Source organism: Toxorhynchites rutilus, chromosome 2, assembly GCF_029784135.1.
Source record: "Toxorhynchites rutilus septentrionalis strain SRP chromosome 2, ASM2978413v1, whole genome shotgun sequence".
Classification (NCBI taxonomy): Eukaryota; Metazoa; Arthropoda; class Insecta; order Diptera; family Culicidae; genus Toxorhynchites; species Toxorhynchites rutilus.
Window position 1 is genome coordinate 86940438 of NC_073745.1, and position 15111 is coordinate 86955548.

The 15111-nt window shown below is 37.0% G+C and overlaps 1 protein-coding gene across 8 annotated transcripts in view; it reads right to left on the bottom strand.

Moving 5' to 3' along the window:
- LOC129770050 (beta-arrestin-1) overlaps window positions 1-15111 on the bottom strand; it is a 256936-nt gene that overhangs the window by 89066 nt on the left and 152759 nt on the right. For all 8 annotated transcript variants that reach the window (XM_055772651.1, XM_055772649.1, XM_055772645.1 and 5 more), the window contains exon 2: window positions 1474-1960. In XM_055772651.1, the coding sequence (XP_055628626.1) occupies window positions 1474-1565 (92 nt within the window). In that variant the 5' untranslated portion in view covers window positions 1566-1960. The remainder of the gene's footprint in view (window positions 1-1473; window positions 1961-15111) is intronic.

Consider the following 15111-nt stretch of genomic DNA (forward strand, 5'->3'; position numbering starts at 1 on the left):
TTCATTTGAATTAACTTTTAATCGACCACCAGATGATTATTTGTTACGTATTCAGACCTTTTCTGGATTATAGCATTTAAAAATATTGTAAACATCATGCTTTGTATCAGATTTACACATCTAAATCATGTAATTATTGCATCTCGATGACCTCAACTCTGATCATGGTTTGTCCGATGCACTGTTGTTGGTTTGTCCACATGATTACTATGGCAGCCGCTTGATGCGCTGCAGTTTGTTTATGGTGTCTTTCGCGTGTAACAGAAATAAAGTTTCTTCGTGTTGAGTGTTGTTTACTTTTAAAATGCCCAAGAAAAGGCAATAATCTTTGATTACATGTGATCTTGATGTGATGTGTGATTTAGTATTACTTGCGATTTTTTCATTAGTACTTGATTGAGCTCACAGTGCTTACTGAAACTCCTTGAATGTATAATGGGGCCCATCGGAAGACTAAAATTCCTACTGCGAGCAATGTGATTAAAAATTGTTAATCAATCCTGTGCAATCGATGGACAGTGTTCTAGGAAAATTGCGAGAGTTTCTCTGAAACATGAATAAATAATTTTATGTTCACAAAATGCAAAAAAATCACTGACATCTAATATACACCAAATGTTTATGTATATTATCTCATCCATCCATAGCATTGTATAAGTTTTCTTAAATAGCTGTCACATTGAAGCAACTCTATATTTAATTCGATAATAATAATAATTACTATTAGTTATTAATCCCAAATTTCTTCCGAAATTATGATATTATGAATTAACGATTCGAAATATAAAAAAGTGTTTTTCGCGAAACCACATTTTTCATCTTCTTCCGCCGCCACATGGAGATTACGATGATGTCCGGCAGGCTAATAAAAATTATACGACACTTTGTTAATGAGCCCATAAATGTCATCAACGATCAACAACATAACGAATCATTCATTAGCCGTCACAATGGTTCCCGCGCATATTCAATATCAATTCCAGTCGGAGGTCGTAATAATTCTTCGGGTCATTACGCCATCAACACACCCACCCGGAGCGACCTTCGAGGTCATTTGCCCCATTTCATACTAAAATTACTTCCTTCAGTCCGACGTTTTCCCGATTTCACCGAAAGGCCAGACGATACCCGATAATATGTTTATGATATTTGTCATCCTCGTGTCCTTCTTCTTTATTACTATTAAGCGGCTCTCGGAAAGATGAAAATACATCACATTGATGCAGCATTTCTTGAGCATTATAAAAAATTCATGCCATACAATTTCGCCGGCAGAGAGAAAGCAAACATCGACGGCAAACATTAGCTTAGGATGTTGCGAACTTGGACCGACTTTTGTTCACAACTTTTCAATGCATGAAAGTCTCCGAAGCATACGCCGCCTGTTACGCAAAATCCAATCAACTTGGGGTGATGAGAAAAGGGCATAGCAACAGCGACAGCGAAAAAAAGGAGGTTGAAAAGAAAGCTTACCTGGTAGCCTGCTTCTTGGAGCTCCCATCGTCTACATCCGGATCGGGTGACGGCGCCGGTGACCGCGGGGACGATCCAGCGAGATGATTCATGGTTTGCCTTGATGTAACGCCGTCCTGCCGCCGCTAAATCCAGCCTTGGGGCTTCACTTTTCCAGTTATGCTTCTTGATACGATTGAAAGATATAACTTGTCACAAACAACACACACCACTAGCAGTGACCGTCTCTTCCGGAGCTCCCGAGTTGCTGTGTAGGTGACGGCTCAAAATCGATATGCAGGAAGCGTCGCAGAAGGATGTTGCAACAAAGTTTTCACCCAGAGCAATTTTCTCGACTTATTCATTCAGCACTTTCACTTTTGCGAGCGCAATGTCTTCATTGTAACATAATATTATTCACTGACACTTTGCGTTTAATCCTTATTCATGCTGACTGCGACTCGTTGAATTCGATTATATGGATATGGTATGCTAGGTTTTTCACTCACTGTGGGCGGGAAAAAAGGAGATTTTTATCTATTCTGCGATATTTTCTGCCCTTTTTTTCAGTTGCACTCCGGATTACCCACAACAACCGAAAATCAAAAAGCTTGCACAAACGAGGAGAACTTTTTTTCTGATGATCGAGGCTTGTGTGAAGTGGGAGGACGCCAAAAAGCACTAACGACAGAAGGATTTGCATTCGCTCACTGTTGTTGTTCATGATTTGTGCGGACTTTCCTGGTTTACCGTAGCATTGGACAATTTCGCCTACTCAACTTTTTTCACATGTTGTAAAAACTCACAGGGTGGCCATGGCCCTCCACACGTCAATCAACAAATTTTTTGATGCCAAATGACTTCAAATTGCATGAAACTTCGAGATCTAGTGTCACCTCGAAATTTTTGACGTAGGACTACGTCTAACCGGAAGATATAGGGGGTGAAATGGAAATCTAGGCACTGAACAAGTAGGAAAAAATGCAAGATTTGGAACGCTTGCAACTCGAGCATTTCTCAATAGATCGCAAAGGTTTTTGCATCAATTGATAGGAAATATATCTACGCATCTATCATAACGAATAACATTTCATTTTTCTTGAGATAAATAATTGAATAATTGTGAAATATCAAGCATTGTTCAAATACACTATGTGCCCATTTTTGATTGGTCCATTTTGTGCTCCTCAAATCGTACCGACCAAAACGGGCAACCAGAGCAGCAGCGAAATAGAATGAAGCACGATTGGAAAGGAAAAAGAAAAAAAAGAGGGAAACATTGGTCGCAGTCTCACACATGCGTAATTCTCGAGCCAGCCAGTCAGCTTAAAAATCCCCTCTCCGCTGCCGTAACGATCATTCTCATCCGAACCGTACATCACATCGTTTCGCATCACCTCACATCAACAAACCAACACAAGCAGCCATGGTTGGATATGGCAAAGGAGGAAAAGTGAAGGGAAAGGCAAAATCCCGCTCGAACCTTGATCTGGAGTTCCCGCTCGTGTTGATCTGGAGTTCCCCGCAATGGTAGCTAGGCCGAGCGCGTTAGTACCAGTGCACCAGTCCACCTAGCCGGCGTTATATAGCTTCGGCCGCCGAAGTGATCGAGTTAGCTGGCAAAGCTGCTCGCGACGATAAGAAAACCTGCATTCGGAACAGAACACATTCGGTTCGGTGGACATCAAGACAACAGGCAGTTGCAGCGAGTGGCGAGTGGCAAACGCAATCGCAAAACGGCATCAGGTAGCAGAAGAAAAAAGTTTGTTCTTTATAAAAAACTACTTTGGTGGCAAATCCAGAACAAGGCGGCTTCGAGGGAGTTCGAAATGGTTTTTTTTCAAAACCACGAGTACTAAGTTTTCTAAATTGGAACCATTCCATAAAACAAGGCGCTTTTCAGGGCCATTAAACCTTCCAAGAAGAGTTTAGGAAATAAAGTTCAATGCTTTCTAAAACATTATCCAAAATAATAATAAAACACAAATTGATGTTTTCATAATTTGTTTGCCAGGATCTGATGAGTATGTGAATTTGGCAGTTGTTCTGAGCTTATTGATAGTTGGGGACTTTCCTGATTATTCAATTTTCACCAATTCTTAAATTGTTTCCAGATTTAAAGTACAGTAATCTACAATTAGTTCGACATTTAGCTAATTGGACGGACATGTAATGCGACTTATTTAGTTGGACATTTTTGTAAACATAGAGATCCAAATTATGACCCCACATTGAAAGTCGACACTGTACCACTGTCATCGCAAATGTTCAATTACAGGTTCAAAATTACCTCCAATCCGGCACTGAGTGGTGATAATGCGACGTGCCATTGAATGTAATTTACTGTAAAATATGTCACAAGCTGGATGGGAAGAAATTTTCCAACTGTGAAAGCTGTGGCGAGTGACAACAAATCGCTAAACAGGAAGGTTTAACCGAACAAGATGGGGATATCGAGTGATAACAAAACAATAAACTCTTTAGACTTTTTGTGATCCTGAAAAGGACCCTTTTTAGTCTGTATGTGAATCCAACGAGCGAACAAATCGTAATGAATGTATTTTTTTGCCATCGCTCCCTTTTAACGCTCATTCGTTCGTCTCGTTGGACCCACCCCTTTGGCTGAGTCTGCCGATTTGTCTCTATCCTGTGAGTGTGTACCGCTAGAGTATAAAAGCTGTCCCCTTTGTATAGTCCTACGTCACTCCGGTTATGTCCCCGACATTACCCACCCGTCTTTTTTTTGTCAAAAATCGGCACTCTGGGATTTTTTTTTCGGCATGCGAAACGAAAAGTATGGTTTAGGGTGCCAATAAAAACAGTTATCTCGATTTTTCATTCGGAACTTGCTACGAAATGTTGATTTGCACGATAATAGACCCTATGCAAAATATTAGCTCATTCGGACTTCATTTACTGGTGTTAAAATTTTAGTTTTTTGAAAATCGAAAAATCAGCGAAAATCGGGGTTTAAAAAAAAATGATGCCAAAAGTCTTAAAATTGCATGACACGTTGAGATTTACAGTTATCTAGAAAAAATTTCTTTTCAAAATCAATTTTTCAGACGGAAAAACGATCAAGTGCCAAAAAAAAACATTTTTTTTTGACAAAAATTTTTTTTCGAGATAATTGTAAATCTCGACGAGTAATGAGTTTTAGGACATTTGGCATCAAAATTTTTTTTTACCTCGATTTTCGGTGATTTTTCGTTTTTCAAAAAAACTCAAATTTTAACGTTTGTGACACTATCGTGCAAATCAACATTTCGTTGCAAGTTCCGAATGAAAAATCGAGATAACTATTTTTATTGGCACCCTAAACCATACTTTTCGTTTCGCATGCCGAAAGTCCCAGAGTGTCGATTTTTGACAAAACGAATTTTTTCGAGATGACACTAGATCTCGCCGATTCATGTCATTTTAAGACATTTGGCATCGAAAAAACATTTTCTAAAACCCCGATTTCTTTTACTCCCCCTTTGAGTGATTTTTCGATTTTCAAAAAACTCAAACCTTGACCGCTTTGCGCCACTCTGCCTTAAGTCCGATTGAGCTGATATTTTGTATAGGGTGTTTTTACGAGGTGGTGAACATTTTTTATGGGGTAACTTTATGAAACTAGAGATGACCCTTTTTATTGGCGCCCTAATATACAGCCATTCCATGCCAAACCGATTTAGTGGTTCAGATTTCCGGAGAAATTGGTAGTTTGTTCCTTATCGCAATTTTTTAAAAATTTTATTGCATTATGCATTTTTAATTTTTTTTCAATAGAATGCCCATTTCCATTATAGGCTGGTTCGAAAAATCATTTTTTACCTTTTTTCCCAAAAATGATTTTTTCCAAAAATCCATAATTTTTCAACCACTGGCCCGATCCAAATGATCGACGTATTAAATGGTCGGTGTTAAGTCAGACCGGACCATGTGACATTATTATGATTTCGAGAAAAACGAGTTTGAAGTTTGGTGCTATAAGGTGCGTTCAAAACAATTTCGATAAGTTATCCCTACTGTACGCGTGAATTCCAGATCTGATTAAGGTGGAATGTAGCTTAAAACATACTTAACCCAATGTAATCAATAACTGGAAATTTTCAATTTTGCGACTTGTTCCGCTCTGACTTAACACCGACCAAATTGAAGCCAATTAGTCTAGTCTAGTCTAGTCTTCTTTGAAAAATATTACACCTGCGAAAAAATTGGACTTTATTGTCACAATTATTGATTGTGTTTGTTTTTTATTGTTTACATGGTTTTGGGTTGAAGGTCTCTATTTTTTAAAGAGTTTTTTCTTGAAATCTGAGGCTTTTTACATACCATATCCAAAAAAATAGAGATGTAATTTTCATTTTCGAAGATAACCGATGGTTCGTAAAACTGTTCTTTCCGCTTTTTTTCGAAAAAATATTTTTTTCAGATTCCTAACTTTTGAACTACTGCGCTGATCCAGATGATCGACATATTAAAATGAATCCTATGAGCTAGTCTTCTTCGAAAAAATATCAGACTTGCGAGAAAAAAAATGGATTTTGTTTCCGTTATTGATCCATCCCATGAAGTTATGCACCAAAGAACTAAATTTATGATCAAGTATTAGGAGATAAATTATAACGTTATCTGAATAAGGACTAGTTACAACCTAAATTCTTCGAAATGAATTTAATTTTTATGCAGTTGCCATCGAAATGAGCGTGCTTGAAAAACTACAAAATTATATTGTAAATATTTTAAGTTTTCGCTTTTTTATGTTGTTTGAAATATCTTTGAACTAGCTTAAGCAAACTTCAATGTCTTTATATCATTGATTGAACAATTAAATACTTGTTTGAAGAGCAGTGAGTAGCAGGGTTGCCATAATAAAATCTGTGTTTTCGGTCTCAAAAAATCTTTTTATCTGAGATTTTTCTCAGAAAATCTGTATAGAAATGTGTATAAACCCTTTGCGGTCGTTTGGCTGCTATCAGCCACCACAGCAAAGAAGTATACCAATACAGTAAACATTCACTAACTGGGAAGACCAGCTATCGACATTCGCGTTTTAACTGGTCCGGCATGTTAAACGTCAAATAAAATCGAGGGGAACTTCAATGAATTGTTTGATTTGCGTTGATCATGAAATTCGACAAACAAAAGGTTTCCAATGGAAGTTTCGCATTGAGTGCGACAACAGGTATGAAATATAATTTGAGGAAATTATTTTTCTGTAATTCAATCAATGTTTTTGTCATGTGAAAATAATGTCAATTTTCATAATATATCAAATTAAATTCTAATGACCCTCAAAACAAATCTTCCATTTGAATATGGCGTCGATTGTTTACAAAATTCTGCTTTTTAACTGGTCCAAGGACCAGTTAACGTTCGCCCAGTTAAAAAGCAGACCAGTTAAACCAGGATCAGTTAGCGAACGATTACTGAACTATAATAATGCAACATGAACCCTTTTTCTAAACGAATTTTAATGTCTTGTGAACTTTTTCACGAACCAAAACGGTGCTACTATGAATAATAGACAACGGTACTCAAAAGTTGTCACCCAGTAAAGGATTAATGTAAAACTCCATGTACTGCGGCACTGTGTAGATTTGAGAATCATTGTTCTGTATATTCAAACAGACTGATTGAACATGAGGAAGCAGTACTAAACGCTACATATGAATGCAAAAATGACTCTCATTCAGACTGCTTCGTATGCTATATGGATAAAATTGGTGGGTTTGGAAAAAATATGATTGAGATCAAGCCATAACTAATATTGGATCGTTATTTTGAAAATTCTGCAAGTCTGTATGAAAACCAAAAAAATCTGTAATCTGTATCTACAGATTCTTGGTTTCAAAAAGTCTGAAAAATCTGTATGAATACAGATTATTCTGTATATATAGTAACCCTGGTGAGTAGACCTAGGTTTCGTTTTGTTATTCATGATAAACAAGCATTTGAAAAACAGGTATATTGGAACGTGGCCACGTCACAAAAATAGAGAATTTCTTTAGGCTTTATATGAAATGAACTTGAGTTCAAACATTTGAAGACTTTGTTTTTTCGAGCAAACAACCCAGCAAACATTAAATCGTATAACTAACGCATATACGTCAACGTATATCCCAAATTTTGGGTGATATATCATGCGCCTAACTAGCACTAAAAATAGAGGCGATACACTTCTTGAATGGCGTTAACGTTCCCAGTGGAACTTTTGCCGTCTCAACGTATGCATTAACACGTTAAACCCCGATTTTTTCTTGCTCCGCTTTCCATTCAACGCGCATCAAGAGTGTTTTCACAATATCAGTGTCGGTCCCAGCTTCCAAAGATATATATTGTATGGATAGAAAATAGTCAGAAATTCGATTAGAAAGTAGTTACATTTTGTTAAACATCCGAAAACAAACTGTATATATTTTTATTTCCTTATTTTGTAACTGTCAGTACCAGTCAGTCAGGGCTTTTCTACCTAAAAGTTCAACGTCGGCCCCTAGGGACTTACGCTGGGCTCAACGTGTTAACTAGCGTCATTTATTAATATTTAGTTGAGATTTCTTAAGTTAGTGGGAGAAAGATATAAATGTATAAAATGAGTGGTAGTGATGGTTGTGAAGATTTCTCCGCTGGAATTAGAACTCCGGTTGTGGGGATCTAAAATATAATTCTAGAGCAATTAAAATTCGTACATATGATACGGAAGAGATGCAACAGGTAACGTCATTCCTGGTTGACGATTGTATTTCAGTGGAAATATCATAAATTTTATATAGGAATGAATAAATCAGGTTCAGTGTTACGTGTTTTAAGTAATCAAATAACATAAAGTAAACATTTTCATTCAAAAATCAACAGATGAAAGCTGCTTTGAGGTCTGTTGATAGATTAGAGATTAATTTCACTACCTAAATCACCATATCACCACAAGATGTCGGCACTGCACATTAGAGTGCCCATGGATGTATGGGAAAAAATGACCTTAGAATTTTAAAAGCGAACTTGATTAAAAATGTTGATCCCCACGAAAAACTACCCTATGCAAAATATCAGCTCAATCGGACTTCATTTACTAGTGTCGCACAGCCGTCAAAGTATGAGTTTTTTGAAAACCGAAACCCAAGGGGAGAGTAAAGGAAATCGGGGTTCTCGATTTTTTTTCTGATTCCAAATGTCTTAGAAATGCATGAAACACCGAGATTTACCGTTGTCCCGATTTTTTTTTTGTAAAAAATTGACTTTTTGGCTTTTTGGTACGTTTTTTCAACTGACAATCAATTTTTTTTCGAGATAACAGTAAATCTCGACGTTTCATGCAATTCTAAGACAGTTGGCATAGAAAACTTTTGTTTGAAAACCCCGATTTCCCTTACCTCCACCTTGGGTGATTTTTCGATTTTCAGAAAACTTAAATTTTGACATCTGCGACAATAGTAAATGAAGTCCGAATGAGCTAATATTTTTCATAGGGTATTTTATCGTGCAAATCAACATTTCGCATGTAGAGAGTCCCGTATGAAAAATTGATATGACGATTTTCATTGGCACCCTAAACCATACGTTTTGCCTTGTATTCCGAAAAATCGACTAAGTCTCAGTGTCGGTTTTTGATAAAAAAAATTCGAGGTGACAGTAGATCTCGACGTTTTATGCAATTTGAAGACATTTGCCATTAGAATTTTTTTTCGAAAACCCCGATTTCCTTTACTTCCCCCTTGAGTAATTTTTCGGTTTTCAAAAAACTCAAACTTTGACGGCTGTGTAACACTAGAAAATGAAGTCCGATTAAGCTGGTATTTTGCATAGGGTAGTTTTTCGTGGGAATCAACATTTTTAATCAAGTTGAAAATTCGAGATGGCCATTTTCACTCTACTGTACATACGTCATCGCGGATCTTGATGTGTCAAATTCCTACTATAATGTAATATGTTCTCAAATACGATCTAATACGATTTACTGTTGAACGATATTCCACAGCATGTAATACGATTCTTCGCAGTACTACATTAGTTTAAATTGTACGTTTATGCGACTCACGAACTGCATCTACCTGATATGCATAAAAGATGTCGTTTAGAATACAATCGGGGTTGCCGCATATTATAAGTTTTTAAATATACATAATGGGCCTGATTCTCGAATACACTACGAATACACTTCACGGTGGAAACGGTATGAAACGCATTCGCGATGACAACGGTACGGTGTCGACATCTGGATGCGAGATTAGTTTCCCACTAAATTTATCATTATAATATCAAATTATCTTCAGATTAAATTTTTGTATGAGATTATTATATCACATGAAGAAAACAAAGTTTTCCACTCACATTAAATACCAGTTTGATACGAAGAAGTTAATTTTCATTAACAATTTTTTCTTAGAAAAGTGCACATTCTACCTGAAAACTCATCATTATCTTCGAAACTTTACTAACTCGTAAAACGTAGTTCAATGGCGTGCCATTTATTTCGTTTCCACCGTGAAGTGTATTCGAGAATCAGGCCCAATGTATTCTTTTATCGACATAATATATGATTGTTTTTCGATTCCACTTTATATACGACTTAGAATATGCTTAGTTATACGATTTAATATTTGCTGGGAATGAGGGTCAACAAACCTCTAATTTTGCTTAAGAGCCCACAAATAGAGAAGTCACAACTGCCTCAAGCAGGGTTGCCAAGTGTTTTTCAAAGAAGCCTGAATATTTTTGAAATAAATTTTCCTCAAAGTATTTTGTCCTTTGAATGGCGACTTTTTAAAACGATTCTACATTCCCGATACATATTGAAAGGTATTTTGCTGATACTGATATTTATGGAACATGAATATATTGAAAAAATATTGAAAAAATAAAGTCCAATATCCGAATTTATGCCACTTCTACAGGTCGGACTCGATTATATACAGACTCGATTATATACAATTTTGGACTCGATTATATACAGTTTGGATTTTTTTTTATATTTCAAATATGGCTTATTTCAAGAAGCAATGTAACCTTTCAACGTTAAGGTGAAGTGTAAGTAGCTATTACATGTTCAGTGGGGTAAAAATCGTGATTTTTGAATATTTTGCTTGAATTTCCACCAGGAATTGTTTATATCGATATTGCAACCAAATTAAGAAAGATAGAAGTTGGGTGTTAAAGAACAAATTGTAGAGCGGTTATGGAACTTGAATTTAGTTGATAGAAACAGCCTAGCTTAATATAAATTATTATAAAATTAATAATAACACATTAACAATTATTAACTTTTAAGTTTTTCACTTCCAAAGTGTTATTAAAATCCATTAATTTAGTTGTTCCATTACTATATTATGTACACAATTTTCTCATCTTTCAAATGAAAGCAACAAAATCGTTATCCGTAGCGTAGTTTTTAAAGTAGAGCCAGTGTTCGAAACAAAAAAAAAGTTCTATAACTCTTTCATTGTTGAAATTCGAACATATGCGTAGAAGGTTTTTTTTCTATCAAATATGATCCTCTATCACCTCCTGAGAGAATCTGGATAAATTTATTTTTATTCATGTGAGAAAGGTGTCTTCTGACTTTAAGGGGATGAATCAAAAATCAAATTCCTCTTTTATTTTCAAAAAACGAAAAATACATGCAAAAAAAAACAAATAAAAAAAATTTTTTTTGACACATACAGCATTCGATTATATACAGTGAAAATTTTCAGGACACTTGATTGAGATGTTACAAAAAAAAACATATGAGTGAAAAATACAGATTATAATATAGATCTTATAGTTTTCCATTATCCCGGTGTTGTTCCTCAAGGAAGAACTAATCAATTATTTCAATTGAAAGTGAGTAAAAATTTCTTTGTTTTATGACGTTTGTCCCAAAATTTTTGTCATCAATTTCCAACCACCGCTCCTCTCTTAGAGTATGAATAATTATTGGTTGGACCATTGGATGCGGGAGGGGAGATCTCAGAAGAAAGTGAAAAGTATTCAGGGTCATGACTACCGTAAAATTATTATATAATTTGCGACAATATGGTAAAATTCATATTAACCACTCTTTATTGATTTTATGATGTGACAGCGCTTTGAGAGAGCGTTTTGTCACGAAACAAAAGGCATGCCGATATTTGCAAGGTTTTTACGAGTTTTTTGAAAAACTGAATACACAGGAATCTACGTCCATTTATTGTTAACAAATCACAGAAAAAAGTTCATTTGTATGTTTTGTAACGGAACTGAGAATACAACATTAATGTACAACAGTCGGAAACCCCCAAAAAGGTCAGATGTTGTCACAAAAGTATTTGACTGGCAACAATCCACTAAACTATAAAATATTCTCCAACCGATTTCTCTCAATTTTACTTTTATATCGTTAACTTTTTGAAAATCTTGTGAAAACGAGAAGAAAACCTATTTTTAGTTAGTCAAAACATTGTCACGTTACACTGGAATGGGTTTTTCTATCGATATTATTTATTTTGTATGCGACTATAATAGAGACTGAAGAGGGTGTGTCACATCAAATTGCATCACGGAAAAAACGCTGTAGAAATTCGCCCAGTAGACCGATCCTTTTGAAAATTTTAGACAGTAAAATAAAAACTATTAAACAACTTTTGGCATTTTCTTTTTATTCATACTTCGAGCCCAAGCCCGTATGCTCGCACCTTCCTCTTTACCCCGTCCATAAGGTTCTGTACAACGTCAGGTTGTAGTTTTTTTTGAACAGAAATCCATTTTCTCTTGAAGTCCGCCTCCGATTTGACAACTTTTGGGTTCTTCCGGAGGGCCTGCTTCATAATCGCCCAATATTTCTCTATTGGGCGAAGCTCCGGCGCGTTGGGCGGGTTCATTTCCTTTGGCACGAAGGTGACCCCGTTGGCTTCGTACCACTCCAACACGTCCTTTGAATAGTGGCACGAAGCGAGATCCGGCCAGAAGATGGTCGGGCCCTCGTGCAGCTTCAATAGTGGTAGTAAGCGCTTCTGTAGGCACTCCTTAAGGTAAACCTGCCCGTTTACCGTGCCGGTCATCACGAAGGGGGCGCTCCGCTTTCCGCAAGAGCAGATCGCTTGCCACACCATGTACTTTTTGGCAAACTTGGATAGTTTCTGCTTGCGAATCTCCTCCGGAACGCTGAATTTGTCCTCTGCGGAGAAGAACAACAGGCCCGGCAGCTGACGAAAGTCCGCTTTGACGTAGGTTTCGTCGTCCATTACCAGGCAACGCGGCTTCGTCAGCATTTCGGTGTACAGCTTCCGGGCTCGCGTCTTCCCCACCATATTTTGCCTTTCGTCGCGGTTAGGAGCTATCTGAACCTTGTATGTACGCAGGCCCTCCCGCTGCCTGGTCCGCTGGATGAATGAACTTGACAAATTCAGCTTATTGGCGACATCCCGGACCGAACTGCTCGGATCACGTCTAAATTGCTTAACTACGCGCTTGTGATCTTTTTCACTGACGGAGCATCCATTTTTGCCGTTCTTCACCTTTCGGTCGATGGTTAGGTTCTCGAAGTATCGTTTTAGTACTCTGCTGACCGTGGATTGGACACTCTTATCTGACTATAAGCGAAAGCTGAAGATATAATTCCTAAAAATTAAATTTCTACAGCGTTTTTTCCACGATGCAATTTGATGTGACACACCCTTTAGAATCCATTTATTTCGCAAATTTCATATATTTTCTATAATTCGGTATGTCGATTATATGAATGAAAAATAGTCATTTTTGGAAAAAAAAGGGGAAAAATTTGAATTTGAACGTTGATATGGGTTACCCTGTATCAGTGAGAGGTTTAGATTTTGATGTTTTTTATATTGTACTAGCTGACCCGGCAAACTTCGCCCCGCCCAAAATTTGTTTTTTGTTATCAATACCTTCAAACATTCACGTTTTCTTACTATGAGCAAATTCATGGGTCCAGAACTGTTCATTGATTGATCTTCTAATCAACCCCGTTGAATTTACCTTTTTGTATAAAATTCCTAGTATTTCTAACAAAACTCATCATTATAATATCAGATTATTTTCAGACATAATTCTCGTTCAAGATTATTCAACCACTTGCAAATAACATGTTTCTCCGTTACATGGAATAAATGTTTATACAGAAAATATGATAGAATAAAGATAGCCCTAAATCGGACAATTCCTTCCTCGAGGTCTGCTCTTATCAACACATCCGGCTTTCTTTTTTTTTTGGTATAGATAGAAGAAGATATAGGAGTGCGTTTCATCGCATTAAAATCCATTTCCAGTTTCGAACAAAGATCAATTTCACTAGCGCAAACATCAAATAAACTATCAGCACTTGTCACTATGTAATTGTAGAACACATGGGAATTTAATTTTCCGAAATTTCTTTTTTTCCTTCCAGAGGAGGGAGGGGGGTGTCATACCATCATAGAAACATTTCTCATACCCTGAAACAATCACATCCCAAATTGTGCTTCATTAGTTCTCGAGTTATGCAGAAGTTTATGTTTCGTTTGTATGGCAGCTCTCCTTTGAAAGGGAGGGAGAAGTGTATTCACCGTAGAAACGTTTCGTGCCTCGTAAAACCTTCACATGCCAAATTTGGCTCCATTTGCTTGATTAGTTTTTGAGTTATGCAGAAATTTGTGTTTCATTTGTATGACAGCCCACCCTTAGAGAGCGGGAGGAGTGTCTAACCACCATAGAAACATTTATAGAATTAATCAAGCAAATGAAACCAAATTTGGCATGTGAAGGTTTTAGGGTGCAATAAATGTGTCTATGGTGGTTAGACACCCCCTCTCTAAGGGGGATGATTCTATGGTGGTTAGATAATCTTCCCCCCTCTCTTAGGTGGGGCCACCATAAAAATGAAACACAAATTTCTGCATAACTCGAGAAATAATGAAGCAAATGAAACCAAATTTGGCATGTGGACGTTTTAGGGAGCAATAAATGTTTTTACAGTGGTTAGACACTCCACCCCCTCTCTAAGGGGAAGCAGCCATACAAATAAAAGACAAATTTCTGTATAATTCGAAAACTAATCAAGCAAATGGAGCCAAATTTGTCAAGCGAATGTTTTAGGGGACACGAAACGTTTCCGTGGTGAATAGACACTCCTCCCCTCTCGCTTCAAAGGGGGTGGGGGGTGAGTCTCGGTTGGAACTGCCATAGAAATGAAGCATACATTTCTGCATAATTCAAGAACCAATCAAGCAAACTGAACCAAATTAGGCAAATGGAGGTTTAGGGTAAAATATTTTTTTCTATAGTGGTTAAACACTCCACTCCCCTCTCTAAGGGGGGACTGCTATACAAATGAAACACAAATTACAGGGGGCACACAAACACAAACTTCTGCATAACTCGAGAACTAATCAAGCACAATTCGGGATGTGAGGGTTTTTGGGTACGGGAAATGTTTCTATGATGGTATGACACCCCTCCCTCCTCTGGAATGGAGAGGGGGTCCCATAAAAATATTACATATATTTCAACCAAAATTATTCCAACCAAACATGACAATTGAAAATTTTCGGAAAACTCTGAAGGAAAAAGGGAAAAAGGGAAAATTAAATTCCCATATGTTCTACGTGTATTAGTGCACCCGTGGTCGAGTGGTTAGCGTCTCACATTATCATGCCGGGTGTTCGGGTTCGATTCCCGTTCTGGTCGAAGGAATTTTTCGTCAAAGAAATTTCCTCCGAC